Raw genomic sequence first — 26,882 nt, 5'->3', positions numbered from 1 at the left:
TGGTAATTTGGGTCATCTTGTTCTTTATTTTTTGCTTGTTTTCTGGAAATTTGTGAGCGTATTGATTTTTATGGAGAACCAGCTTTTTGCTTCATGAGTTTTCTCTGTTTTTCTGTTTTTGATTTCATTGCTTTCTGCTCTTTATGTCCTTCTTCTTGCTTGCTCTGTGTTTGTTTTGCTCCTCATTTTCTAGTTTCTTGTGGTGGTAGCTTAGAGTTTTGAGATTTTTACTCTAATGTAACTGTTAAGTGTTTTTTATTTTCTTCAGCATTGCTTTAGCTATACATTTTGATAAATTGTCTTTTCATTTTTTAAAAAATTAATTAATTTTTGGCTGTGTTGGGTCTTCATTGCTGCATGGGGGCTTTCTCTAGTTGTGGCGAGCGGGGTCTACTTTTTGTTGTGGTGGGCGGGCTTCTCATTGAGGTGGCTTCTCTTTGTTGCAGAGCACGGGCTCTAGGTGTGAGGCTTTTCAGTAGTTGTGGCATGCAGGCTCAGTAGTTGCTCCACGGCATGTGGGATCTTCCCGGACTAAGGCTCGAACTTGTGTCCCCTGCATTGGCAGGTGGATTCTTAACAACTGCGCCATCTGGGAAGTCCCTGTCTTTTCATTTTTATTCAGTTATATTTATTTTTTATTTCCCTCAAGACTTCCTCTTTGACTCATGTTATTTAGAAAAGTGTTTGGAGATTTTCCTATTATCTTTCTGATACTGATTTCTAGTTTGATTCCATTGTTGTCAGAGAATACACTCTGTATCATGAAATTCTTTTAAATTTGTTGGGATTTGTTTTATGGCCCAGGATATAGTCTATCTTAATGAATGTTCCATGGGTACTTGAAAAGAATGTGTATTCTGATGTTGTTGAATGGCATGTTCTACAAATGTTGATTAGATCCTGCTGGTTGGTAGTGGTAAGTTTTTTTGTATCCTTAATGATTTTCTGTCTGGTAGTTTTATCAGTTGCTGAGAGAGAGGTGTTAAAGCCTCCAACTATAGTTGTGGATTTGTCTATTTTTATCTGTTCTATCAGTTTTTGCTTCATATGTTTTACAGCTCTGTTGTTTGGTGCATATACATTTAAGATTGTTATGTCTTCTTGATGGATTGACTGTTTTATCATAACTTTATGATCGTTTCTAATGCTGGAGATTTTCTTTCACTGAAATCTACTTTATCTGATATTAATATAGTCACTACTGCTTTCTTTTGATTAAGATTTGTAGGCCATATCCTTTTCTAACCTTTTATTTTCAACCTACCTATATCGTTATTTTGAAGTGAATTTCTTGTAGACGGCACAGAGTTGGATTGCTTCTTAAAAGTCCATTCTGCCAATCTCTGTCTTTTAATTGGTATATTTAATTTGATTGGGTTCAGATTTTTGAATCTTTAGGTTTATTCCTTTTGCAAATTTGGGAAATTTTTAGTTTTTATTTCTTTGAATATTTTTTCATCCCCACATTTTTCTCCTTTCTTTCTAGGATTCCAATGACACAAATTTTAGACCTTTTATAACCGTGTTACAGGTCCCTGAGGCTCTGTTTATTTTTTTCAGCCTATTTTTTTTCTCTGTTATTCAGACTGTGTAATATCTGTTGACATATCTTTAGGCTCAGTGATTCTTTCCTCTGTCATCTACCTCTGCTATTAAGTCCATCCAATGAGTTATTTTATTTTATTTATTCCTCAAGTCCTGAGGTCCCTAGCCAGTCTGCCTTCTTCTTTCCATCTTTCAGAATCTTCTTATGTTTGTTTTATAATTACATCCAGGGCTTTTAGCTGTCCTTAGTGGGAGGGTTAGGGAGAAATGTGTTCATTGTATCTTGACTGGAACTAGAAGTCTCTGTGTTGAAGTATTTAAAATAAGTTCAGACATGATAAAAAAAGATAAGTCATTTTAATAACAAATAAGTTTCTGCAGAGAGATCATTGAGGCAATGCACTGTGGGGGAATGGTTGGTGGAGATGTGCCCAGAAGATGTGGTGAGCCTTGGATCTTGTTCTTATTTGTCTCCATTCCTGGCCTTGGAGGTATCTCAGCTACTGTGATGGCTGACAAGTCTAAGGGATGCTTTGGGAGGGAAAGGTATAGAAAACCTCCCTTCTCCTGTGTGTTTCTCCTTTACTCTCATACTACTAGCACACTTACAGTACTTTTGACACCAGCTGTGTGTGCGGTTTCCCCACACCAAGCAGTTCTGCAAAACAGCTGGGTGTCCTACAGTTTAACTCAATTCTCACACTACCTGGAGATAGCATCAGATCCCACAGGTTAAGGGCTCAAACCCACAAGACTGCTCCCCCTACCTCCCTTAAGATGCCAACTGCAAGTCCAGTTTATTACCTGTGTTTCTGACCAACTGGTTTTAAATTGGAACTTCCCACCACCCCTTCCTCAGGTTCAATTAATTTGCTAGAGCAGCTCACAGAACTCAGGAAAATAGCTTACTGTTTACTGGTTTATTATAAAAGGATATAATAAAGCATACAGATGATCATCCAAATGGAAGAAATGCATAGGGCAGGGTATGTGGGAAGGGGCATGGAGTTTTCATGCCCTCTCCAAGAGCATCACTCTCCCAGTACCTCTATGTGTTCACCAGTCCGGAAGCTCTCTGAACCCTGTCCTTTTGGGATTTTTATGGAGGCTTCCTCATGTAGGCAGGATCGATTATTAACTTCATTTCTAGGCCTTCTCCCTTCTCTGGACAATGGGGAGTGGGGCTGAAAATTCCAAGCTTCTAATCCCGGCCTGGTCTTTCTGGTGACCAACCCGCATCCAGTAGCCCACTGAAAGTCACCTTATTAGAACAAAAGACACTGCTGTTACTCAGGAAATTCCAGGGGATTTAGAAGCTTTGTGTCAGGAACCAGGGTGAAAGACCAAATATTCAAACAAAAGGTGTTCCTAGTGCTCTTATCACAGGAAATTACAAGGTTTCAGAAGTTCTGTGCTAGGCACCATGGGCAGTCAACAATATACATTTTCTATTATTTCACAGGGAGGTCTCTCTTTGAGAGCTTGGGCAGCCAGCTAATGGGCAAAGGGGACAGATTGAAAAGATACATGGGAGAATCCTTCCACATACTCTGATTGCTCACTTTCCTGGTCTTTCATGCAGTGTGTAAAATTCAAGGAGAGAAATGGTATGTGGGATTATGAAAAGCTCCCCTCCTCCCCCCTGGATGGATGGCAGAAATGTCCGTTTTTCCTTTCTCTCTCTTGTATTATTCTTATCTTTCTTAATTGGCCTTCTGCCCTGGAGACCTTCAACATTTTGGGATTCCATCTGGAGTTGCAGTTTGCTAGTATTTGCCCACCACAGAGACGTTACATGTTAATGAGTTTTCTTGAATGTGTGAAGACTTCCTAAGAAGAAAGCAAATTCTCTGAGCATGAGGCCCATTTTAGGGGCCATGGCTTCCAAAGGACTGGGGATCATTTTTTTTCTCCATGTTACTGTGACTTAGTCTTTTTGGTGTTCTGGATGAGTGACACTAATGAGATGCATGATTCATTAGCATAGTTTGTAGCTGGGAAATCTTATGAGCTTGTATAACTTGCTGTCTAGCCATCCCATTCTATTACTTTTTTTTTTTTTTTTTTTTGGTCATGACCCCTAACTTATTTAGCAGTTTTATTAATTGTTTATAGCTCATTTCTCCACATACCTTATAGAAAATATAGTTAGTGTTTTTCCAGTTTGAGAGATATAGAGACTATAATATAGTTTTTGTGCCTTTGATTTCATACCAGAATTTAATATTTCTTTAAAAAGACTGATTCTTTGTTAGCTTTAGGAAGAAAGGGAGAAATATGGAACTGACAAAGTACGGAGAGAGAATCTATATATGTTTGATCACGTATATTGCACATATCTTGAATAATCTGGAGCAACTTCTAGAAAGCAGGGAGGTAGAGGTATAGCCCGAGGATGTTACTGAGTTTGGGTTGGCAATTGGGTTGAAGAGATTCAAAGAATCCACCCACATTAATTAGGTCCCCTTGATGAATTCAGTCATTTTGAGAGGTTTTCTCTTTCCTTCTTGTGCAGAACACCTCCCACCCCCATTATACCCTGGACCTATTTGCAAGGCTTAGATCCTGAGGGCCAGTTAAGAGACTGGATGGTACATGTTAAACAGTACTGTTGTTACCGAGTCCAAGCTTGCTCTGCTTGCCGCACGACAGGCCAATAAATCGGGAGACGAGGCGTTGAGGCAAGGAATAGCGACTTTATTCGGAAAGTCGGCAGACTGAGAAGATGGCGGACTAGGGTCCCCAAAAAAACCATCTTACGGGGTCTGGATGACAGTTTCTTTTATAGAACAGAGGGGGAGGAGGTGAGGAAGTACAGTAAAAAGGCCATTTATCTTGTAAGATAGGATGGGATGTTCTGCAGCCATTCACAGGTGGGCAGGGTCAGAATGTCTCTCTGTGAGCTGAACAAAAACCTTTTAGTTTAACAGGCAGAGGGGCAGGGTTCCTTGTGGCAGGCCATTATGTACGCTTACAGCCATAGACAGTGATTATAATAACAAAAGCAGTGAAAAGCAAAGGTTAAAATAAAAGAAGCAGATCCAACATGGAGTCAGAATTGGCTCTTCCCTTTTGCACTGTTTGTGCTAGTCCTGTTGATGGTGTCCCCACCCTTGTGAGCATCTTCTTTACCTGGGCACGGTGGTAAAGACGTTTAAGCAGAGGCTTGTTATTTACAGAAAAAAAAAAAGTTTTGTTAGTGAAAATATTTTATCTTTGAGGAAATGTTGGGGAAAGTGTTGTCTCTGGAAATTGTGAGCAGTAAAATAATTTAGTTCAAATTATTTTAGAAATAGCAAAGCATCTGTTGAAAGATAAAGAAAACTCTTCCAATAATTGCTAAATGAATCATTAGCCTGAGTTCATCCAGAGAGCAGTGCTGCTTCTGTGCAAAATCCCTACAAATTAGTCATCTTTTTTTTCCTTCCCCTTTGGAGAATTATAGACCATTAAGGTGAGCTTGCTGCCTTTGAATGTGTAGGGAAACATTTCTGGATTCAAGTATCTTATAAAGGTTTTCTCTATTCATAGATAAGTTTTGCTCAGTGTGTTTGGGAATTAGGTATGGTCTCAAAGTAAATAATATGCACAAATGCTGTTTAGGAAATAGATATGCAAAAGTGTTTAGTGTTTCTGTTGTATTGCTTTTTTTTTTGCAAAATGTTGGATATGAGGTAAGGAAAACAGTAAATATATACAGCTCTCCTCTTTTCCCTATTCAAGGAGAAAATAGCTATGGTAATGAAAAATATAGACCAGTGGGTAAGGTAGATAATTTTCTGTTTGGTTTTGAAATCCATAAATTGGTGCACTTATGAATGTGAAACACTCACTGCCTTCATTATCCAGTTCTAGAACACTCCTTGGAGTGATCTACCTGGTGTTTTTTTCTCCATTTATTTTTCTCCACCGAATAATGTTCTTCAAAGTGAATTATTTTCATAATGCTTCTATAATACAGCTAGAGCTGTACTGCAGTCAGAAGAAAAATCCTTTCCAAAGTATGTTGATCAAGGCTCCATTGCAGACAACAGAATCCACCCCAGTCAGTTTAAGCAGAAAGGACTTTATTGCAGGGATTTAAGGAGATTTCAGAATAGTCGAAAGGACTATAGGGATGGGCACTAAGTAAGGTTCCTGGAGCAATTCCCAGAGCCACCCTGTAAAACCGTGACTGCTGCCCAGCCCCTGGCTGGAGGACGCAGTGCTATGGTGCACTAGCAAAAGCTGCCACACCAGGAAGCTACAGCACCTCTGGACTGACTGGACCCTGGAGCCTCCACCGTGGCTGCTGCAGAATAACAAGAGCCTCTGCCACCATCCTGTCAGAAGTCTCAAAGCCCATACATTTTTATGTTCGTTCTTTCACCTTCAAGTCTGCGTGTGTGTGTTTTTTCATCAGAAGCTAGGTCCAAAGGGAACATGCTAGCTACAGGGAATTCTGGGAAATGTAGTTTTTTGCCTTCTAACCTCTAATGTATAGGAAGTCAAGCTAGAAGTGGTCGGAGGAGTGTTGATTGAGGCAATTGGCAGTATCAGCCACACAGAGCAGATATTTTATTTTGAGAAGAAGGTTAAGATGGTTGCTTTCCCAAGGCATTTTAGATGTTGCAGCTTTTCTGAATGCAGATGTTCCCCTTTTGTTAATCATGGATTCACTGCTTTCCAGTCCAGTTTCTAGAACCTGTCTGCTTTCCTTTCTTTTGACTGGGTTTGAGGGAATCTTGAGCAGGTCCCCTCTCTACCTCTATCTATCTCCATATCTATGAGTATCTCTATCTGTTTCAGAATATACAGCTTGAAAACTCTCAGATTTATGTTTCTGGGGCTATCAGAATAAAATAGAGTTTGTTGTTTGTTTTTTTGTTTGCATATTTACTTAACAAACACACACATAGTACTTAATAAGTACTAGGCACTATTCCAAGTGTTTTCCGTATTTTAATTTATTTAAGTCTTATAATTAAATCATGAAATAGACCCTCTATTATGACAGTACTCTATTTTGTCCATCTCTTTAGAGCAAGTAATTGATATAACCAGAGGGTGGGCCTTGAGTTGGTGAAGATAATCTGCAGAGCACATCATGCACTAGAAATATTCCATGAGTTTCTGTTCTCTAACTGTGATTAAAAAGACATTCAAGGATAGGTGCCAGGTTCTCCACTTTTTGTGTCTCTTATTCCCTTTTCCCGGTAGACTGTGCTTACACCAGGTTCTTAAAAATGATTGGGGGGGCTTCCCTGGTGACGCAGTGGTTAAGAATCTGCCTGCCAATGCAGGGGACACGGGTTCGTGCCATGGTCTGGGAAGATCCCACATGCCGGGGAGCAACTGGGCCCGTGAGCCACAATTACTGAGCCTGCACGTCTGGAGCCTGTGCTCCGCAACAAGAGAGGCCGCGACAGTGAGAGGCCCGTGCACTGCGATGAAGAGTGGCCCCCGCTTGCCACAACTAGAGAAAGCCTTCACACAGAAACGAAGACCCAACACAGCCATAAAAATAAATAAAATAAATAAATTTAAAAATGATTTGACCCATATGTCATTCAGTTTATTCAACAAGCTTTTATTGAGTGTCTAGTATGTGTTGGTTTCTTGGAGGATACAATGCTGAATGTACATGTAGTCCCTTTTGGGGCGGGGGGAGAGGTCACAGTTTAGTGGAGAGGCAGCTCAGTAACCTACAATTAAAGTACAATGTGGTAAATTGCCATGATATGGGTAACCATCGTACATTGAGGGAGCATAGACAAGGAACAATCTGTCTGGACTCTAAATGGATGGATTAGGTAAAGCTTCCTGGGAGAGGGCTTGCCTGACCTGAGGCCTGAAAGATAGGTCATCATCCTGATATTTGAGGGGCAGGTTTCTCCAAGTAAAGGGAGCAAAGGGTGGGAAGTTTCGGCCATATGAACACAGCACATTTGGGTGGTCAGCACGGCCATGTTGCAGAACTGGGGAGAAAAGTTGGGTAGGATGATGAAGGCTGGGCAGGGCCAGATAGGAAGAGCTGCATGCATCTTGCTGAGAATGTCTCTCTGGTATGCTCAGGGGGAAACCTGAAGAATATTAAGTGGGAGAGTGACTTGATCAGGTGTGATCTTAAAAATGTTACTTTGGTGCTGTGAAGAGGGAACAGAATGGGGGTAACAAGACCAACTGTGCAGAGAATAGTCCCCACCTTTGAAGTATGTCCAGCGCAGAGTACTGGGAGGAAAAAGATGTGCAGTAGCTCCGAGTTTTTCCTGGATAACCAAGGGTAATGGGTGTGCTACGGCTGAGACTTCTGTGGCCTTCGTAGAATCTGCTTCATCTGTAGATGTAGACTTCAGAGCTGATAGTAAATTACCTAAAAATGCCATCCATATGTGTAATAAAACAATGTTCCTGACCTACTCTCACTAGGAGATAAGTGGTGGGTCTAGGAGAAATGGTAATCCCTTAGAAGAGGGGCCTGCAAACCAGGGCCTTTGGACCAAATTTGGCCCTCCACCTGTTTTTGTGGGTACAGTTTTTTTGGAGCACAGCTGCTCCCATTTGTTTATGTCTTACTATGACTGCCTTTGGGCTACACCATCAGAGTTGAGTAGTTGCCACAGAGACTCTATAGCTCTCAAAGCTGAAAATATTTACCATCTAGCCCTTTATTAAGGGTTGCTAGCCCTTGTTTCAGTGTGATTATTTTGATAGCAATAAGCCGGATGGATTTGGAGGGATGAGTTCAATTTTAGAGGCATTAACATTTTTTAACTTTAGACTTTGCACTTCACCAATCAATCCCTTTAGCTTTTATGATTACTTTAAACTCTAATTATATAAATGCCATTTGCAGCAACATGGATGGACCTAGAGGTTATCATACTATGTGAAGTAAGTCAGACAAAGACAAATATCATATGATATCATTTATATGTGGAATCTAAAATATGACACAAATGAACTTATCTCTAAGACAGAAACAGACTCACAGACATAAAGAACAGACTTGTGGTTGCCAGAGAGGTGGGAGGGATGGATGGACTGGGAGTTTCGGATTAGCAGATGCAAACTATTACATATACAATGGATAAACAACAAGGTCTACTGTATAGCACAGGGAACTACATTCAATATCCTGTGATAATCCATAATGGGAAAGAATATGAAAACGAATGTATGTATATATACATACATATATGTATAACTGAGTCACTTTGCTATACGGCAGAAATTAACATTGTAAATCAACTATACTTCAATAAAATAAATTTTAAAACATTCTAATTATGTAAAGTAGGACTGACCAGCCTGAGGTCACATAAGGGTAGGTGACAGAACTGAGACTCAAGCCTGGGTCTCCTGAACGTGAGCACAAGTCCAGTCTCTGCCACACACAGCAGACCACTGGCTCCATCAGCCACTTCGAGAATAAGGTCACTTTCCCTGCATTGCGATAGACGCAAATTCGAGGTGAGAATAGTATCTCTGGGAAACAGGCCTTCCTCTGAGGCCATCCATTACAATCATCTTCCTCTGTGTTCTTGGTGTCCTTTACTAGGAGGGATGTTAAAGCCCACGATCTCCTCATTAGTGATGTTAATTCCCTCTGTTAACTCTGTGGGAATCAACACCCTTGGTCCCTTCAAGGCCCCAGAAGAGTGTAGAAATGAAGGTCAGATTTAACTCTATTGAGTCAATGGAAGTAGCTGAACATTCCAGTTAGGCTGCAGCTCTTCCTGAACCCTGAGGAATTGAATTTTACAATTCTAAGGTCCTGAACCCTCCTTCTGGTGGGTACTGAGCCAAGACTGTCTGCACCCGGGAGATTTCTATCACGTTCTTTCAGTTCCTGATCGCGTTTATGGATGGTAATAAATTTGCTGGTCAGAGCAGATTTCATCATTAAGTAAATAGCCATTTTAGCCTTTGTATCGATCTTAACAAAAAAATAATTCTTTCATACAAACCGAAAGAATTATTGAATTTAAAAAATTCAGATGCAAAATCCTGCAGACTGACAGGATTAACTTTTCAGGGAGCACTTTATGTAATAAGATATATCCCAAAGCCAATTTTTACCCCATTATTTCCAGCAACTGCTGACGTTTGCCCCCAGGATGAAATTGGAATGTTAAAATAGCAGATTCCTCAAGTGTCTGCCCGAGGAGGTAAGCAGGCTCAGAGCAGGAAGAGGCCTTGTTGAAAGAGCTGAGTTCTCTGTGATGCTAGTAAAACTCCCTTTGGGCAGAGGGTTAGTTTTTTTGGCCTTAAAAACTCAAACTTGGAATGTAAAATGGTGTAGCCACTGTGGAAAACAGTTTGCAGGTTGCTCAAAACATTACACGTAGAATCATGATATGACCCAACAGTACTACTCCTAGGTATAGACCTAAAAGAATTGAAAATGGGTATTTTAACAAACACTTGTACACAGATATTTATAGCATTAGTCACAGTAGACAAAAGGGGGAAACAGCTGAAATATCCATTAATGGATGAATAGATAAACAAAATGTGGTATATCCCTATAATGGGATGTGATTTAGCCATAACAGAACGGCGTACTCGTACGTGTTACAATGTGGATCAACCTTAGCAACATTATGCTGAGTAAAAGAAGCCAGGTCACACATTGCAGGACTCCATTTATATGAAATACCCAACGTAGCTAAATCCATAGAGATAGAAAGCAGGTTCATGATTGTCAAAGCCTGGGGGAGGAGGGTGGAATGGGGAGTGACCAATTAATGGGTACAGAGCTTCCTTTTGGGGTGATGGAAATGTTTGGAATTAGATAGAGGTGGTGGTTACACAACACTGGAAGTGTAGATGCCACTGAGTTGAATTTAATGTGATTAATTCTATGCTATGTGAATTTACCTTAAACCAACAGCAGCAAAACAACAAATTCCCCCAAACTCAAGCTTTTTCAGAATCCCTAAGATGTGGAGTTTCAGTTCTGTTAAATCCTGACAAATAACCTTCTAATAATATTTGAGTTAAAGTTTCAGCTACTGGTAAGAGCAGTGATTTACTGGAAAGTAGACAAGGTCTTGGGAGAGTCTGGGTTAAAAAACCAGTGGTGGACTTGGTGTAACTGATTTTATCTGTGGAATGACTTTCTCAGCCTCCCTTGGGGTGTCTTGGTAGGTGGCTTGGGGTTGTACTTGGTACCAGGTGCTTTAACAACATTTGAGTCCAGTGGCCTGGCCATATTAGCCATGGGATTGTTATCTTCAGCCAGTGTTAATTCAACATGGTCTGAGGAATGCAGGAAAAAAGCAGAGAAGGAGAGTTTTGGCCATCCCCCTGTGATAACACTGCAGGACTCCAGCTAAGAGGCCAGGAGTGAGGGTGCTGTCATCTGGTGAGCTTCAGGGCTGATGGGAATTCATGGCTAGAATAAGGAAAAATTTACTCAGTGGTGAGTTGGCAACATAAGATCTTCATTTGCCAGGAGTTTTTTCTTTTAACTTTCTGCCCTTGAAGTACTAGATGATTTTGAAAGAGATTTGAACCACCAGATATGAGTACACATGTTTAAAAAAAAAAAAAAGGTCATTTGGCAACATTAGGAAATCATTTAAAATTCAAAATACTAAAAAGTAAACCTTTAGCACACCCATGTTCATAACAGCATTATTCACAACAGCCAAGAAGTGGAAGCAACTCAAATGTCCATTGACAGATGAATGGATAAATAAAATGTGGGGTATCCATACAGTGGTGGAATATTATTCAGCCTCAAAAAGGAGGGGAATTCTGCAGTATGCTGCAGCATGGATGAACCTTGAGGACATTGTGTCAAGTGGAACAAGCCAGACACAAAAGGACAAATGCCGTATGATTCCACTTACATGAGGTACCCAGAGTAGTCAAATCCATAGAGACAGAAGTAGAATGGTGGTTGTCAGGGGTGAGGGTGAGGTATGAACGGGGAGTTACCGTCTAATGGGTACAGAATTTCAGTTTTACAAAACAAAGAGTTCTGGAGGTGGATGGTGGTGATGGTTGTATCACAGCGTGAATGTACTTAATGCCACTAAGCTGCACACTTAAAAATGGTTAAGATGGTAAATTGTATGTTACATATATTTTACTACATGAGGCACAGACTTTGCAGCCTGAGGACCTGGGGTTTTAAAGTCAAGCTGTGTCATATATTAGCTGTGGGACCTTGGATGTGATATTTAACCTTTCTGAGGATAGTTTTCTTTTTCTTATCTTGCTATAGGCAGAAGCATAGCACATAGTCAGTCTGTATGCTGTAGTTTCTTCCCAATCTGGGGAAGAGGCTGGATGACTGGGGAACTTTCTGGAACAGAGCAGGCTGACAGTGTGGATGTGGAACTTGGAGGCCTGGGTTGGTGCCATGGGAGTGTGAGGGGGGATCTCTCCCCGCTACCCCCCGAATCATGGGCACTCAGTCAGGACGCTGTTTGTAGGCGGGTGACTAGCTGTTCTCTTAGTACTTCTTTCCTTTAGTATTTTTTCCTTTAGGAAAAAAATAACTTTTTTTCCACCCTTTGAAAGCAATCTGCCCTTCATCTTACATACAGGAAGGCTCAGGGCCAGATAGTTAAGTGACTCGTCCAAGTTTACACAGGGCGAGAAATGTGATGAGAACTTAGGTCACCTGATTTCACTTCCCCACGATTTTAAAGGCCTACTGATTGTTGGGTAATCATGATAGAAATTTGTGGTTAAGTCAAGGTTTTTGCTCTCAGGAACTTACTATTTTTTCCCTCTAGAGAGAAAATACATGAAATAGCTAGAATGAAAAGTGCTATAATAAATATGCTATAGTAGATGTGCTATCGTAAAAGTGCTAGAATTGAGTTGTGAATTGACAGAGAAAGGGATGCAGTGAGGTCCACCTGGAAGGGTGGAGAAGGCTTCACACCGGAGCTGACATGTCTGTGGATATGGGGCATTAAGGAGGCATCCCCGGGGTTGGAAACAGTTTGGTCGGATAGTGGGGTGTGTGTATGTGTCTGGGAGTGGTGGGGGAATCCAGGTAGAGCGTCAGCACAAGTAGAAACATCTTGGAAAAGGGCTTCCTCTTTGGTATCAGACAGGACTGGGTTTGAAACCCAGCTCTGCCGCCTCTAGTTTTGCCTGCTCTGACCTCCAGTTAACTCATCTGTAACATGGATTAAAAAAAGGGAAAGGTCTCAGTTGTATCTCTAGTATATGTAGATGAATGACACCACTGTTACCTGTCTTGCTTTACAGTGGTTTCCAGAGTCCGGGGTGTTAGTGTTGGTACCCTGACCTCCTCCAGGGTGAGGAATTCTACATTTCCACCGCCCCCCCACCCCGCCCCGTACCTAGTGTAGAACTCTGCTTTCTATGGGACAAGAGGCCCAGATCCTTTTCCTTGTTAAGAGTAGGAGAAATAATGTTTCACCAGGAAGTTAGAGTCACTATTTAAGAGACCCAGAATCATCATGTCCTTAGAGTTCTCTGTTCTTGCCTCATTGCACACTGAAAGCCTCAGAATGAATAACCATGCTTAACTCACTCAGTTTATTAAATTCTCACATCTAGGCGCTCAGAGCTTTCCATGGTGAGCAGGATGATGGTCGCTCTGTTTGTGAATATTACATGGTTAGCTTTAGTGTGTCCCTGCCCGGGAATGGCGTGGGGTGGCGTGAGCTGTTAAGGGTTCTCTGGGCTTATGAACAATGTAGGGAATCATGATGGATGATGTCAATCTCTACTACTTGCAATGTGGTCCCCAGGCCAGCAGCATGGCATCCCCTGAGAGCTTTGATGAAAGACAGAATCCCAGGCCCTATCCCAGACTTCTTGGATCAGAATCTACATTTTAGCAAAATCTGTAGGTGATTTGTGTGTCCACTGAGGTTTGAGAAGTGCTGATGTAGAAGATTGGATGTGAATCTTGGAGTTCAGGCTCTCCTTTCTCCACGGGGGAGCCTTCCTGGTTTTGTCCAGCTAGAATTTTTCCCCGGTTTATATTTGACTTCCTTACAGAACCAAAGAAGAGGCTTCTAATTGACTAAGAATTACAGGATCGAGAAAGGAAATGGGGAGGGAACAGAACATGAAAAAGTTGTTCTTGGTTTGAGACTTTAAGATTTACCTTGAAATGAGTGAGCTCAGGGTCTATAAGGCTTTTGCTTTTGGAATCAGGCAAGTCAACATTTTTCTTCCCCAAATCAGTAACTGCTACTTTTTGGCCATCTTCTATTCATTAATTCAGCTTTTCTGTCTGGTTATTTCCTTTAGGTAAATATTTTAAATGGAGAAGAATAGACATAAGAAAAATGTTTTTATTTCCTTTAAATGGCTCTTTTCTGAAATAATTAGTGATGAGAGACTGTGTAGTTTTGTTGATGGGATTTTTAAAAAAAATTTATTTAATTTGTTTATATCTGGCTGCGTTGGGTCTTCATTGCTGCGCGCGGGCTTTCTCTAGTTGTGGCAAGCGGGGACTCCGCTTCATTGAGATGCTCGGGCTTCTCATCGCGGTGGCTTCTCTTGTTGCAGAGCACAGTCCCTAGGCGCATGGACTTCAGTAGTTGTGGAGCGGGGGCTCAGTAGTTGTGGCTCACGGGGTCTAGAGCACAGGCTCAGTAGTTGTGGTGCATGGGCTTAGTTGCTCCGCGGCATGTGGGATCTTCCTGGACCAGGGCTAGAACCTGTGTCCCCTGCATTGGCAGGCGGATTCTCAACCACTGCGCCACGAGGGAAGCCCTGTTGATGGGATTTTACCAGCACAGGGTTTTCAGTAGTTCTGGGCCTTAGGATGAAGCATAAAGATTTTTTTGGTTTCTTGAATGTTATGAGATATTATTTCATTTTTGCCCTCTAGAAATTAAACTTGGAAAAGTTTTGAAACATAGGTATAAGTCTGAGGTGATGAATTCTAATGTAATTCTGAATGTTCAAAAACATTATTTATATTTAAAAAGCTAAAATGTTGGGATTTTTATTTTGAGGGGGGTAAAAAAATTCAATCTTGGTTTTTAGTGTCTGCATGCATGTTACAAAGTGGCATTTTACTAGCATGGCCTCATCACGTGACCTTTGCGCCTTTAATCAGCTGAGTGACTCTCCACTAATTTGACATTTTTAAGATGGGGAAGTGAGCTCTGGAACAGGGATGAAGCCAGGTTAACGATTTGAGTTCTCTGCTCTGCTGCTGCCTGGGTTTGCAGCGTGGGCACATCCTGGGCTCTGATGTAGTCAGTCTTTGAATGGAAGGAATTGGAACAGATCTGTGATTTTCATGGGATGGGGGCTCTATGAGCAGGTTGTGTGTGTATCAGGATCTTGGTTGTGGGGAAAACGTGTTGTTTGAGAAGCACAGTACTGCTGTCTTTCTTCATTTGGAAAATAGAAAAACTTTTTTTTTTTTTTAACAAGAGGCAACATGTAAAGCATGATACAATCTTAGCTGGTTAACACAGGATGGAAAGCACATGGGACTAGCAGTTAGTGGCAAGTAACAATTTTTAGTGAGTACTGTGTGCCGGGTACTGTTTTAAAATTTTGATATGCGTGTATTTTCAGTTAAACTTCACAAATTCCTAGAAAATCAGTCCTGTTATCATATGAGCAGACAGCGGAAAGGTGAAGTGTCTCACTCAAGGTCATCACAGCCAGTATGTAGGTAGATCTGGGATCCAAACCCAAGATGAATTGGCAGCCTTAGCTGCTACATTTGCTACCTCTACATCCATAGTCTGATATGAATCAAGATCACTTCAATCTATATTTTACCTTCTGAAAAAAGAGTTTTGTAATATGTGTAACTTGTATGAAATTGCCCCTCAATCCTCAGGTGCAAAAAAAGAAAAAAGAAAAAAATAGAAAAAAATCCTATTTTCCTTTAAACCCAATTAAAAATTTGACTCAAAGTTTCACTTGTAGAGACTGATGAGATGTTCAGTATCGATAGATCAATAGTCAGCAGGGGATTCCTTTGTCCCCCACACGATTTGGCTAGAAAATTCTGAGGGCCTCACATCTGCACTCCATCCTGGTGGTGCCGAGATGCTCATGGGCCAAGCCCGCATTATCCGTTTGAGAGTGGCCAATCACTGTGCTTATTCCCTCCATGCTCAGCTTGGCTGCCATGACCTCCCCGGAGCTCCAGAGGCCGAGGCTTTTAGGTGTGAGCCCCCAGGTGTCCACGGGTCCAATCTTGCCAGAGGTTATCACCTGCCCTTGTCAGGGAGCCATACAGACACAGAGCCTGGTACAGATGCAGACAAAGGGCACTGATGGACATAGCTTCCCAAGGTGAAGGGAAGTATATCTTTCATTCTTTCCTTGTAATCTTACAGGGAATCAGTTAATTTCTCTATCAAATTATCCTCCTGCCTGTAAGTGACAGCAAGATTTAACATGACTGACCTTACACGATTTTATTAGTGTCCAGTGTACATTTCTCTTGCTGGTGAAAGCATCTAGGTGATGAAACTGAGATATGCTAAGTTGTTATTTGTACTATTTATGTGATGCTGGGTAAATGAACTGAATTCTTTAAGTCTCTGTTTCATATTTTATAATGTGGGGTCAATAATAGTTGCTATCCCATAGAGGGTCCAGAGGTTGGGGGATCAGCTTTAACAAAGACACTCAATGGGGGAATGGCAATGAAACCAGCTAAGCTGGAGGGGAGGGTATAAGTAGGTGCGGTGTGTGGTGGGGTAGATGCTGGAAATGTTGTGTAAATGCCGTTTTATAGCATTTGGACTCACATTGGCCTTCTTCTTGCAATTGTTTTATTAACTGGAGTTTGTGTTCTGCCTCAAACACGTACCAAGATCCCTCTGATAAACTGCTGTTTTGGCCAATTTAGGACCCAACTGACTTTGAGTGGAGCTTCTGGATGGAGTGGGGCCAGCAGCGGCTGGTGTGGCTTCTCCTTGGCCACATGGGTGTGTCTCAAGTAGCCAACCTGCTTGCAAGGAAGGTACGGTTATGTGCATCATTTCTGTTTAAGCTTCTTTCTCCTTTGCTTTTTGTGAAGAAAGAGACCTGAGCTAGGAAATCAGGAGACATGGATATTAAGCCTTGGAAGACTGGAAAAGATGAGAAAGAATTGTTACTGGTCAATAAGATAGATTATCAGATAAAAAGATAAAAATAAAAGATAAAGATAAGATAAATTGTTAATGATGTTGATAAGATAAAAATTTCATACATGCTTATCCTGTGCTTAATTCCTCCAAGTCGTTTTTCAAACCAATGAATATGAAGGTTTTAGAGTAAAACTAACTTCAGATGGTATTCTTTAAGACCATTCTTAATCAAATGATCTTATAAAAACCACCTGCTGAGAATCTATGTGATTTCAGTTCAGAAGAAAGAGAATGATTTCATTAAGAAGTGGGAATGATTTTCACGTCAAGTAACGTATGCTACAGTAGCTGTTGTAGATCAGAATCCTAGTATTTTGCTCTTTCCTTGGCCTGGTTTCGAGAACAAGAGATTCTTCCAAGCAGATGTTTGAGAAGTGCTTTTGCAAGAGGTGGGATTGAGAACCTCTTTATATTGTAGCTAATACGCGGCCTGAGATAGTGCCAGGAGGATCTTTCTCTAGTGTAGGGGCCAGGCTTTGTCCAGCATCCTCTCATATATGCATCTTGCCTCTGTGGTTTCCTAATCTGAAAAAAAAATGACTCTGTGCTTGGAAATCTACCCAGTAAAAACAAAGCACAGCCAAAAATGGACTTGGAAGTCAACCCAGGAGAAATGTTTGATTCTTAGAGGTTCACGGAGGTGAAGAAACTGAAGGGACAGAAGAAGCAGGAGCCTCTGGGCTCGAGAGACCCGGACGTGAACTGAGAAAACAGTGCCATGTGCTTAGAGATGTCACCGGACTTGGGCTACTTTTCAGCTCTTTCCTGAAAATCGGTACTTTCTGGGCCTGCTTCTCATCCTGGAATACAGAAAATCCCAGTAGCACACTAACTTTCTTTGTTTTAAATATGATAATGATTACTTTTTTGTAGTCAAGTGGTTTCCATCTTCTAAAGTAGCAAAAGATTAAAAATTTTAGATGATGTCAGATCTGAATATATTTTAAAATTTCATACAACTTCCTTTTTTTCAGTTTTATTGAGATGTAATTGACATATGGCACTGTATAAGTAAGGTATACAGCATAATGACTTAACATACACATATTGTGAAATGATTACCACAGTAAGCTTAGTTAATATCCACTGTCTAATATAGATACAAAGAAAAAATGAGAAAAAAGAAAAGAGTGTGTTTTCCTTGTCATGAGAACTTTTAGGATCTATTCTATTCTCTTAGCAGCTTTCAAATATACCATACAGCAGTGTTAACCATAGTCATCATGTTGTACATTATATTCTTAGTACTTATTTTTCTTATAACTGGAAGTTTGTACCTTTTGATCACCTTCATTCAATTTTATATAACCTTCTGAGCAAACCTAATAATAAGTAATCCATTTTTTTTTTGTATTCCTAAACTAGTTATGAATATATCCACCTCAGCCTTCATTAATGTGTTTCTTTTCTTCCACAAATTTGTTTGGTATGTGCTAAGACATCAGTCTTTCTAGAAATTTAACATTTTTGTTTCTAACACAAAGCTTCTCTGCCCCTAGGTAAATGACTTACTGCCCCTAGGTCTTAGTTTTCCCATCTGTAAAATAAATAGCTTAATACTTGTGTTTTCTATCTCTGTGGGGGGGGAAGATGAACTATTTTGAGGAGTATCTGTGAAATTCAGCCAGTCTCACTGCTGCTGCTGTGGGAAAGGGTCAGCTGTCGTGGAGTGGAAGAGTGCTGGGTGATGGATTAGGTCCTGGGCTTTCTCACTTGTTAGCTTTCTGACCTTAGAAAGGCTTTTCACCACTGAATCTTAATTTATCATTTTCTGTAAAGTAGGGTTGATGAGATAGTATTATTCTTTTTCTTTTCCTCCTTTTAAAACATGGTGGGCTTGTCACTATTCACAATAGCCAAAACATGGAAGCAACCTAAATGTCCATCGACAGATGAATGGATAAAGAAGATGTGGGACATATATACTGTGGAATACTACTCAGCCATAAAAAAAATGAAATAATGTCATTTTCAGCAACATGGGTGGACCTAGAGATTATCATACTAAGTGAAGTAGGTCAGAAAGACAAATACCATATGCTATCACTTATATGTGGAATCTAAAATATGACCCAAATGAATTTATCTATGAAACAGAAACAGACTCACAGACATAGAGAACAGACTTGTGGTTGCCAAAGGGGAGAGGGGTGGGGGAGGGATGGATTGGGAGTTTGGGATTAGCAGATGCAAACTATTATATGTAGAATGGATAAACAACAATGTCCTAACTATATTCAGTATCCTGTGATAAACCATAATGGAAAAGAATATGAAAAAGAATGTATATATATGTATAACTGAATCAATTTGCTGTACAGCAGGAATTAACACAACATTATAAATCAACTGTACTTCAGTAAAATAAATTTTTAAAAAATGGTGGGTTTCATTTGTTCGAAATTTCATTAAAAAGTGAGGATGAAACATGGAAAAGGTAGGACAAAGAGAAAGCACCAAAGAAAGGGCAGAAATAAATGCAAATATATCAGTAGTCACAATCAGTGTGAATGGACCCAGTCCACCCCCCAACCCCAGAAAAGGATTGTCAGACTGGATAAAAGTAAAACAGAAAAAAAGGAAAATAAAGAAGTAAAACAGCATCCACAGGGGTGCTTCCTAGCAAGATATACTTAAAATGGAAGGACGCAAGGACACAGAGTGTTTGAAAGCGAAAGGATGGAAAAAGGTGTTCCAGCTAATATAAGACTCATCTTTGTCCCGTCCACCTAGATACTAGTGCAGTTTCATTAACAGCTGGCAAAGAACATTATTTGTGACAAAGAGGGTTCTTGTTTAATGATAAAAAGTTCATTTCATTAGGAAGATATTATAATTCTAAGTTTGTTTATTTTGCTTCCAAATATAGAAAGCAAAAGTTGATCAATACCATAAAGATAAATAGATATATCTGTGATTTTTAGGGAGAGATTTTAACATAATTTTATCACTAATTGGTATATCAGATAGAAGAAAACAAATAATACAATTAATAAGCTTGATATACGAAACATAAATGGGGACTTCCCTGGCGGTCCAGTGGCTGGGACTCCGCGCTCCCAATGTGGGGGGCCTGGGTTCGATCCCTGGTCGGGGAACTAGATCCCACATGCCGCAACTAAGACCTGGCACAGCCAAATTAATTAATTAATTAATTAAAAGGTAGTTTATAAGCGGGGAAGCAGGAATCCACTGAAGTTTAAAAAAAAAAAAAAAGAAACATAAATGATTACATCTAACAACTGGAGAATTCACATCCTCTTAAAGAACACATAGAATATTTATAAAAACTGACCACATCTTAACCATAAAGTAATTTTCAATGAATTTCAAAGGCTGTGTTTTAAATAGGTTACCTTCTCTAATCCCAGTGTAATTAAGTTGGAAACCAGTAACACAATGACCTGAAAACTCTAATTCATTTAGAAATTAAAAAAGAAAGCAAACTTTAAAATAACAATAGGTAAAAAAAGAGATCATACTGGAAATTAGAAAATAGTTAGAAATGAATGAAAAATATATTACATATAAATACTTGTAGGGTGCTACTTGGATAATTTTAAGTTTATGTAAGTGCATAACGTTACATGCTCCTATTAAAACAAAAGAAAAGCTGAAAGTTAATGAGCTAAGCATACAACTTAAGAAATTAGGAAAGAACAGAAAATAGTAACAAAAAAGAAAAAGGAAGGAAAGAACAAAAATAAGAGTAGACATTAATGAAACAATCAGCGGCATGATTGGTCAAGAAAAAACTGCACAAATAACCAATATTAGCTGTGGACAAGAGGATGAAAAAATATAGTAAGAAGATATTTTGCACAACTTTATGACAATAATTTTGAAAACTTTGGCAAAGCAGACACATTTCTAGAAAATATAACTTACCCAAACTGACTCATGAAGAAATAGAAAGACTGAATAGTACTATAACCATGAAAAGAAGTTGAATAAGTAGTTAAAAATCTATTTGTAAAGAAAACAATAGTCTAACACACCACTTCTTCCAAACATTCAAAGCACAAATTATTTAAATCTTTTCCAGGCTTTTTCAGAAAATAGAAAAAGAGGAAACATTCATTTTATGAAGAAGAGAGCATAAAATTAATACCAAAATCAGACTATGTGCCCTACCAGATACTATGACTTAATAAAGATATAATAATTAGGACATTGTATTGGCACCAGGATAGATAAATAGACCAATGTAACAGAATAGAGTTTAGAAAATACTTGTACATAGATGGAAACTTGATTTTGACAGATGTGGCATTTCAGATCTGCATGGAAAAGATAAACTGTTCAATAAACAGTGCTGACACAATTGTTTAGTCATATTAAAAAGAAACGAATACTTACCTCATACCATTCATAATCATTTTCAAGGCGAATTAAGTCCTTAAAATAGGACTTCCATGGTGGCGCAGTGGTTAAGAATCCGCCTGCCAGTGCAGGGGACACAGGTTCGATCCCTGGTCCCAGAAGATCCCACATGAAGCAGAGCAGCGAAGCCCGAGAGTCACAACTACTGAGCTTTTGTGCCACAACTACTGAAGCCCGTGTGCCTAGAGCCCACGCTTCATAACAAGAGAAGCCCACGCAACGCAGCGAAGAGTTGCCCCCACTTGCCACAACTAGAGAAAGCCTGTGCACAGCAACGAAGACCCAACACAGCCAGAAAAAAAAAAAAGGACTTAAAAAAAAAAGAGTATGAAATTTTTCGAAAGCATGATGTAGGAGGAGAATACTTCTTGACGGTAGGGTAGAGAAAGATTTCTTAATTAAGACACAAAACGTATAACTTGTAGAGGAAAAAATTGATAAGTTTAACCACATTAAAACCAAGAACTTATCAATGTATAATAATCAGTGTACATCTTTGTATGTATCCAGAAACACAGTGAAGAAAGTGAAAAGGCAAGTCACTAATTGAGAAGTTATTTGCAATCTGACAGAGTTTTGGTATTTGGAATATATAAAGAATTTCAAAAGGAAAAAACAAGTCACCCGATAGAAAAAGGGCTCAATATGGGAAAAGGAATTTACAGAAGAGGAAACACAAATGACCAATAAACTTATGAAAATGTGTTCAACTTCATTAGTAGTCAAGAAAATGTACCTTAAAACTACAAGATACCATTTCATACTTTCAGTTTGGCAAAGATAAACAAAACAAAAATCCCCTGATGATATCAAGTACTGGCCACCTGAACTCATACAGAGAGGTTGTGAGTATATGTTGGTATGGCTTCTTTGTATTACATTACCTAGTGAAGTCAAAGATGTGCACATTCCACAGCTACCAGTGCTAACTCGGACATGGTCCCTGCAGAAGCTCTTCTCTGCCAATCAGGGGACATGAGCCAGGACGTTCATTGCAGCAATGGGATTGTAGTAACAAAGAGCCAGAAGCAATCCAAATATTCATTATGGGGAAATGGATGAATTGTAGTGAATTTATTCCATGGAAAGGAATGAATTATAATTGTAGTTGTCAACGTGGCTGAATTTCTGGATCACGACATTGAGCTAATAAGGCAAGTTGCAGAGGAATCTATCAGATATGATCCTATGCACATAGAGCTGTACAGACTAAATGATACATTCACATGTATGATCACAAAGATGAGATAGCCATGAAAATAAATTCAGGATAGTGGTCACATCTGGTTGGGGAGATAGAATCAGAGGGGAGAGGGACTCCCCTGGTGGCACAGAGGTTAAGAATCCACCTGCCAATGCAGGGGACATGGGTTCAATCCTTGGTCCAGGAAGATCCCACATGCCATGGAGCAACTAAGCCTGTGCACCACAACTACTGAAGCCCGCACGCTCTAGGGCCTGTGTGCCACAACTACTGAGCCCATGTGCTGCAGCTACTGAAGCCCGTGTACCTAGAGCCCGTGCTTCGCAGTAAGAGAAGCCACCGCAATGAGAAGCCCGCGCACCACAACGAAGAGTAGCCCCCACTCGCCACAACTAGAGAAAGCCCACGTGCAACAACGAAGACCCAACGCAGCCAAAAAAAAGCTGAAAAAAGAATCAGAGGAGAGATAACCAGGACCCTTTTTTGGTTTGTTTGTTTTTGCTTTGATTATGTATTTATTTATTTTTATTGAGGTATAATTGACATTTTTAAAATTGAGATGCATTTGACATATGCTCAGGGGCCCTTTAAAGCACTAATAGCTTTATCTTTCTTAAGCTGGTGCTGGGTATGCAGGTGTTATTTCATTATTCTTTATACCTTATAAACTTTATAAATATTCCTTTCCCTGTGTTTGATATGTGATGTATTTTTAACTGAACACGTGGAAGAATGGTGTGACAGGGAGAAGGAAAGATGACGCTGCCCTGGGCACACTGAGTTTTCGTCCCCTGCCTTCCTCACCGTTCTGCCGTGTGCATCAGGCCCAACATGGCCCCATCTGACTGGTCTCCTTTGCTTCCCACTCTTTGTCTTGCTACCTCTTGTTTGCTTCCTGTAGATCAGTGTTTCTCTAGCTTTCTTTTTTTTTTTTTCATTATTTCTCCCCCAGGAGCATTTTTAGCTGTTTTTCCCCAATTGTCACTTCCTCTTTATGACATTTTAATACCACAGATGTACTGTCTGTTTATGTACTGTGTACCTGCCTGTGCTTTATGCATAGAGGAAGGTTTTCTTGTCTGCAAAAACCAATTCCCCCCTTCCCTTGGAGTAGATATAGCCCCAGTAGACAGTGCAAGATGTAGATTCACCCTCTGCTCGTGAACGGATATTCCTCCCTCTTTCCAAATTTCCTCCGTTTTCAGCTCCTATTTTGCACCTACCACCATCAGAAATCTACCTAGGTTAGGATATAGATGTTCCTCGGGTTAATTTGCTTGTAACTTTGAGTTAAGTCTCTTCCTGTTAGGAGTCCACATTCAGGGTGGCTAAGAGCTCCTGGCTGAAACCCGGCTTTGTCGCTTTTTAGTGATGCAGTCTTAAGCCAGTTAATTAATATCTTGAAGGCTTTCCCCTCATTTGTACAACAGGGACGGTACCGCTTTCTTCCTGGGGTAGTGGTGAGAGTCTGATGGTTTTCAAGGTTGTGCTGGCATACGATGACAGCCAAGTAAGAGGCGGCTGCTGCCGGGGTCCGCTGGCCTTTGCTGAGCGCCGTGACTGCGGTCTGTGTGTGCTCCTGGGAGCAGTTCCCCCTGTGGTGTTCAAAAAGGAGGCGACTGTCAGAAATTCTGAAACCCCAGAGGGCAGAGGCTGTCTGTCCAGCCATACCTACCTTCCTCTCCTGCATGTCTTTCTCTGACCCTGTTTCAAGCTTGAGCTGGGCTGTGGGAGAAAGGATGGGGAGACACAGTCCCTCCCCCAGGAGCTGAGTGAGAAGTGACAGAGGAAACCAAATCCTGGGAGGAGTGGGCCACATCTGCCTGGGGGTGTCAGGGAACACCCCTGAGGAGGTGGCTTGCGAGCTGTGCCTTGAAGGGAGTGGAGTCATCTGCTTATTTCAGCTTCCTGCATCTCATTACCAGGCATGGGTGGATAGGTGGACTTGTCTTTTTATCTGCAGAGCACATCTTATCCAAACTCAGTAGGAGGTTTTGTTTGCATTTTTCTTGGAATGTGGCAGAGTTCGCACTGAGCCATGTGTGTGTGTGTGTGTGTGTGTGTGTGTGTGTGTGTGTGTGTGGTCTCCCATCTCTTTGTGACCACAGGTTTGATTTGTGCAACAGCTGGTGGGCAGGGTTCTGGTCGGGCTGGGGCACAGTGCGCTCTTTGAGTCCGCTTGGTCCTTATGTAAGCATGAACCACAACTTTGGCCCCGTTAGTTCCATGCTTTCACCACCTGGACTGAGTGTTCCAGATGGCCTTAATTTGGGTGGATGTTTTTGATACTTATTCAGGGTGGAAGATTTGGGTTGCAGTTGTCTGTTGTTTCCCCGTCCTCGGGGGCATCATGAACTGTGGACGATGCTGTGCAGAGGGTTAGGCGTTATCACTTCTTGCGGTTACAACCCTTGGACCCTGAAGGATGCTTCCCGCCTTCATCTACTATCTGATCCCGTCTCTGCCTTTGTGGCCCTACCTCCTCCCAGAGAGAGGCAAAGAAGAGTTTATTTTCAAAAGTGGGATTTTCTTTTTCTTCCTTTTTTTTTTTTTTTTTTTGCCATGACAAGTAATAAAACTTTCCACTGAGCTCCTCGGCCAAGGTTAAACACCTTTTCTCTGGGTAGGGCTCTCTCTGGGATTTGGCAAGACTACATCGCGGGCAGTGCCCTGGGAGGGAGCGGAGGCTGCGTAACGGCTCTGAGCTTTGGCTCCGGGTTTGTTGCGATTGGAACGTATGTGGGGTGGGTCAGACAGTGGCCTCCTTTCTTGAACACCGTCACCACCTGAGACGTTGCGTCCCCTGCCCTTAGAACCAAAAATACCCCTGTGCAAACTTTCTGAGAAGGCTAGCCGCGCGGGGGGCCGAGGCTGGGTGCTGCTGCTGACCGCAGGGTGCGTTCTCACCTGACCTCTGACTGGCAGCACCTGCGTTACTAGCGCTGGGCCCCGGCTGGCTGAGCTCATTGGCCGCAGGCTGAAAAGCGTGGTCCCATGGCGCTGGCTGAGACAAGTAAACTAACCTCTGGAAGGCCGTGGTGAACAGGCGCTCCCTTCCAGCGTATTATCGAAACCACACACCTGATAGGAATCTCATGCATTAATGGTTTTCCTGGAATCAGACTCTTCCACCTCCATCACTGCATCTCTAAGGAGGGATGAAATTGGCTTTATTTGGGCCCACTGGCCTTTACTCCCAGGAAAAGGAGGCTAGAATGCCGTTGTGTGGACTCTGGGATGGTTTTGGTTATTTTCCCTTTCTGTTTGTGTGGCGATACACACACACACACACACACACACACACACACACACACATATTTTGTTTTTCAGTAGCAGCTGCAGTTGATTATGTAGTATGTAATAAATTATGCCCCCCCACTGAGTGGTTTCTGGGCAGATGTACAAGAAGAATTAATACACAGCAAAGTCTGGTCCAGTTGCCAGCAGGAGTCTTCACCAAGCCTTTGCACTGTGGTTCCTCCCTACAGAGGTGAGCTGATGAGGGGAACCACTCAGGCACATCATGTTATCACTCAGCATCCACAGCACAGAACAAGCTAAAGCAGAAGGGAAGAAGAGGTGGTGTGAGGGGGGCATGGCCAGCCAGCTCTTCCTGTGGCTGGGTCCTGGCTCCCTATGAGGAAGATTTGAAGAATATAGATTTGCAAAAGAAAACGCCACAAGTCCATGGTCATTTCTCAGGGGTGCTGATTTCAGCCTTTGAAACACGCCAGCTGAATTTGTTGATCTCTCGGAAGCCTTCCCTGGGGTGACAGGAATCAGGTTCTATCAGAGAGTCTGCTTTCAAAGGTTGGTGCCTGTACCCTATCAGTTGTGCACTATTATATGAGGCTTCCCCCAACACAAGATTGTAAGAGGTCCCTGTGAGTGGAAACAGGCAGTAGGCAGTGAGATGTGAAATAACACCTTTTTATCCTATCTGCATTGGCAAAGCAGTCTGTTCATAAGGGGTTAGGTGTACAAGCAGAGACTTTGGAAATCAGCAGGTTTTCACATTAGTGACTAAAAAGCCCAAAATTTTGGTGCTAATTTCTTGTTCTTAGTCATAACGGCCAGGTTAAATCCCAATACCTGGGGAAGCATATCCATCTATCCATCCACCCATCCATCCACCCATCTATCCATCCAACTATTCTAACCATTCATTTATCCAGTGTTTATGAAACACTTGCTGTATGCTAGGTACCATGTAAGATACTTACATTATTATATCATGAACAAGACAGGATATTAATTTGTTAAGGGAGCCTATCAGAAAGAGAGACAGTTATGCCCTGTTTTGAGAAGTGGTTCAGTATAAACACGAGGAACAATGGAAGCAGAGGGCAAGTTTGCCTACCCAGTTCAGTCTGGCCTAATTCCATCAGAAAGGCCATAGTATTTAGTCTGGCTTTATCTCAACTGCCACGAAAACAGAGTACAGTTTCTTTCTTATTGTTTGTTAAACTTTTAAAAGTTTCTCCTCTTCCCCTGCCTTCCTTTTTATCTCCTATCAGGAACTGAAGAACCTGGAATAAAGAGAGTTAAGGGGGTCAGGATAGTTCTGATGGGCTGGCATCTTGTGCCCCAGCGAAGTTCACTCAGTCCATCTTATTGATGCAAGGTTCAGGTTGCTCACACTTTGATACCCT

The 26,882-nt window shown here is 41.2% G+C and overlaps 1 protein-coding gene across 4 annotated transcripts in view; it reads left to right on the top strand.

The window, feature by feature from the left end:
• HHAT (hedgehog acyltransferase) overlaps positions 1 to 26,882 on the top strand; it is a 364,344-nt gene that overhangs the window by 47,745 nt on the left and 289,717 nt on the right. For all 4 annotated transcript variants that reach the window (XM_007163983.2, XM_007163984.2, XM_057526261.1 and 1 more), the window contains exon 4: positions 16,361 to 16,474. In XM_007163983.2, coding sequence (XP_007164045.2) covers positions 16,361 to 16,474 — 114 coding nt within the window. The remainder of the gene's footprint in view (positions 1 to 16,360; positions 16,475 to 26,882) is intronic.

This window comes from Balaenoptera acutorostrata, chromosome 1 (genome assembly GCF_949987535.1).
Source record: "Balaenoptera acutorostrata chromosome 1, mBalAcu1.1, whole genome shotgun sequence".
Taxonomy (NCBI): Eukaryota; Metazoa; Chordata; class Mammalia; order Artiodactyla; family Balaenopteridae; genus Balaenoptera; species Balaenoptera acutorostrata.
The sequence above is the reverse complement of the archived record's forward strand: the minus strand, read 5'-3'. Positions and strand labels throughout refer to the sequence as shown.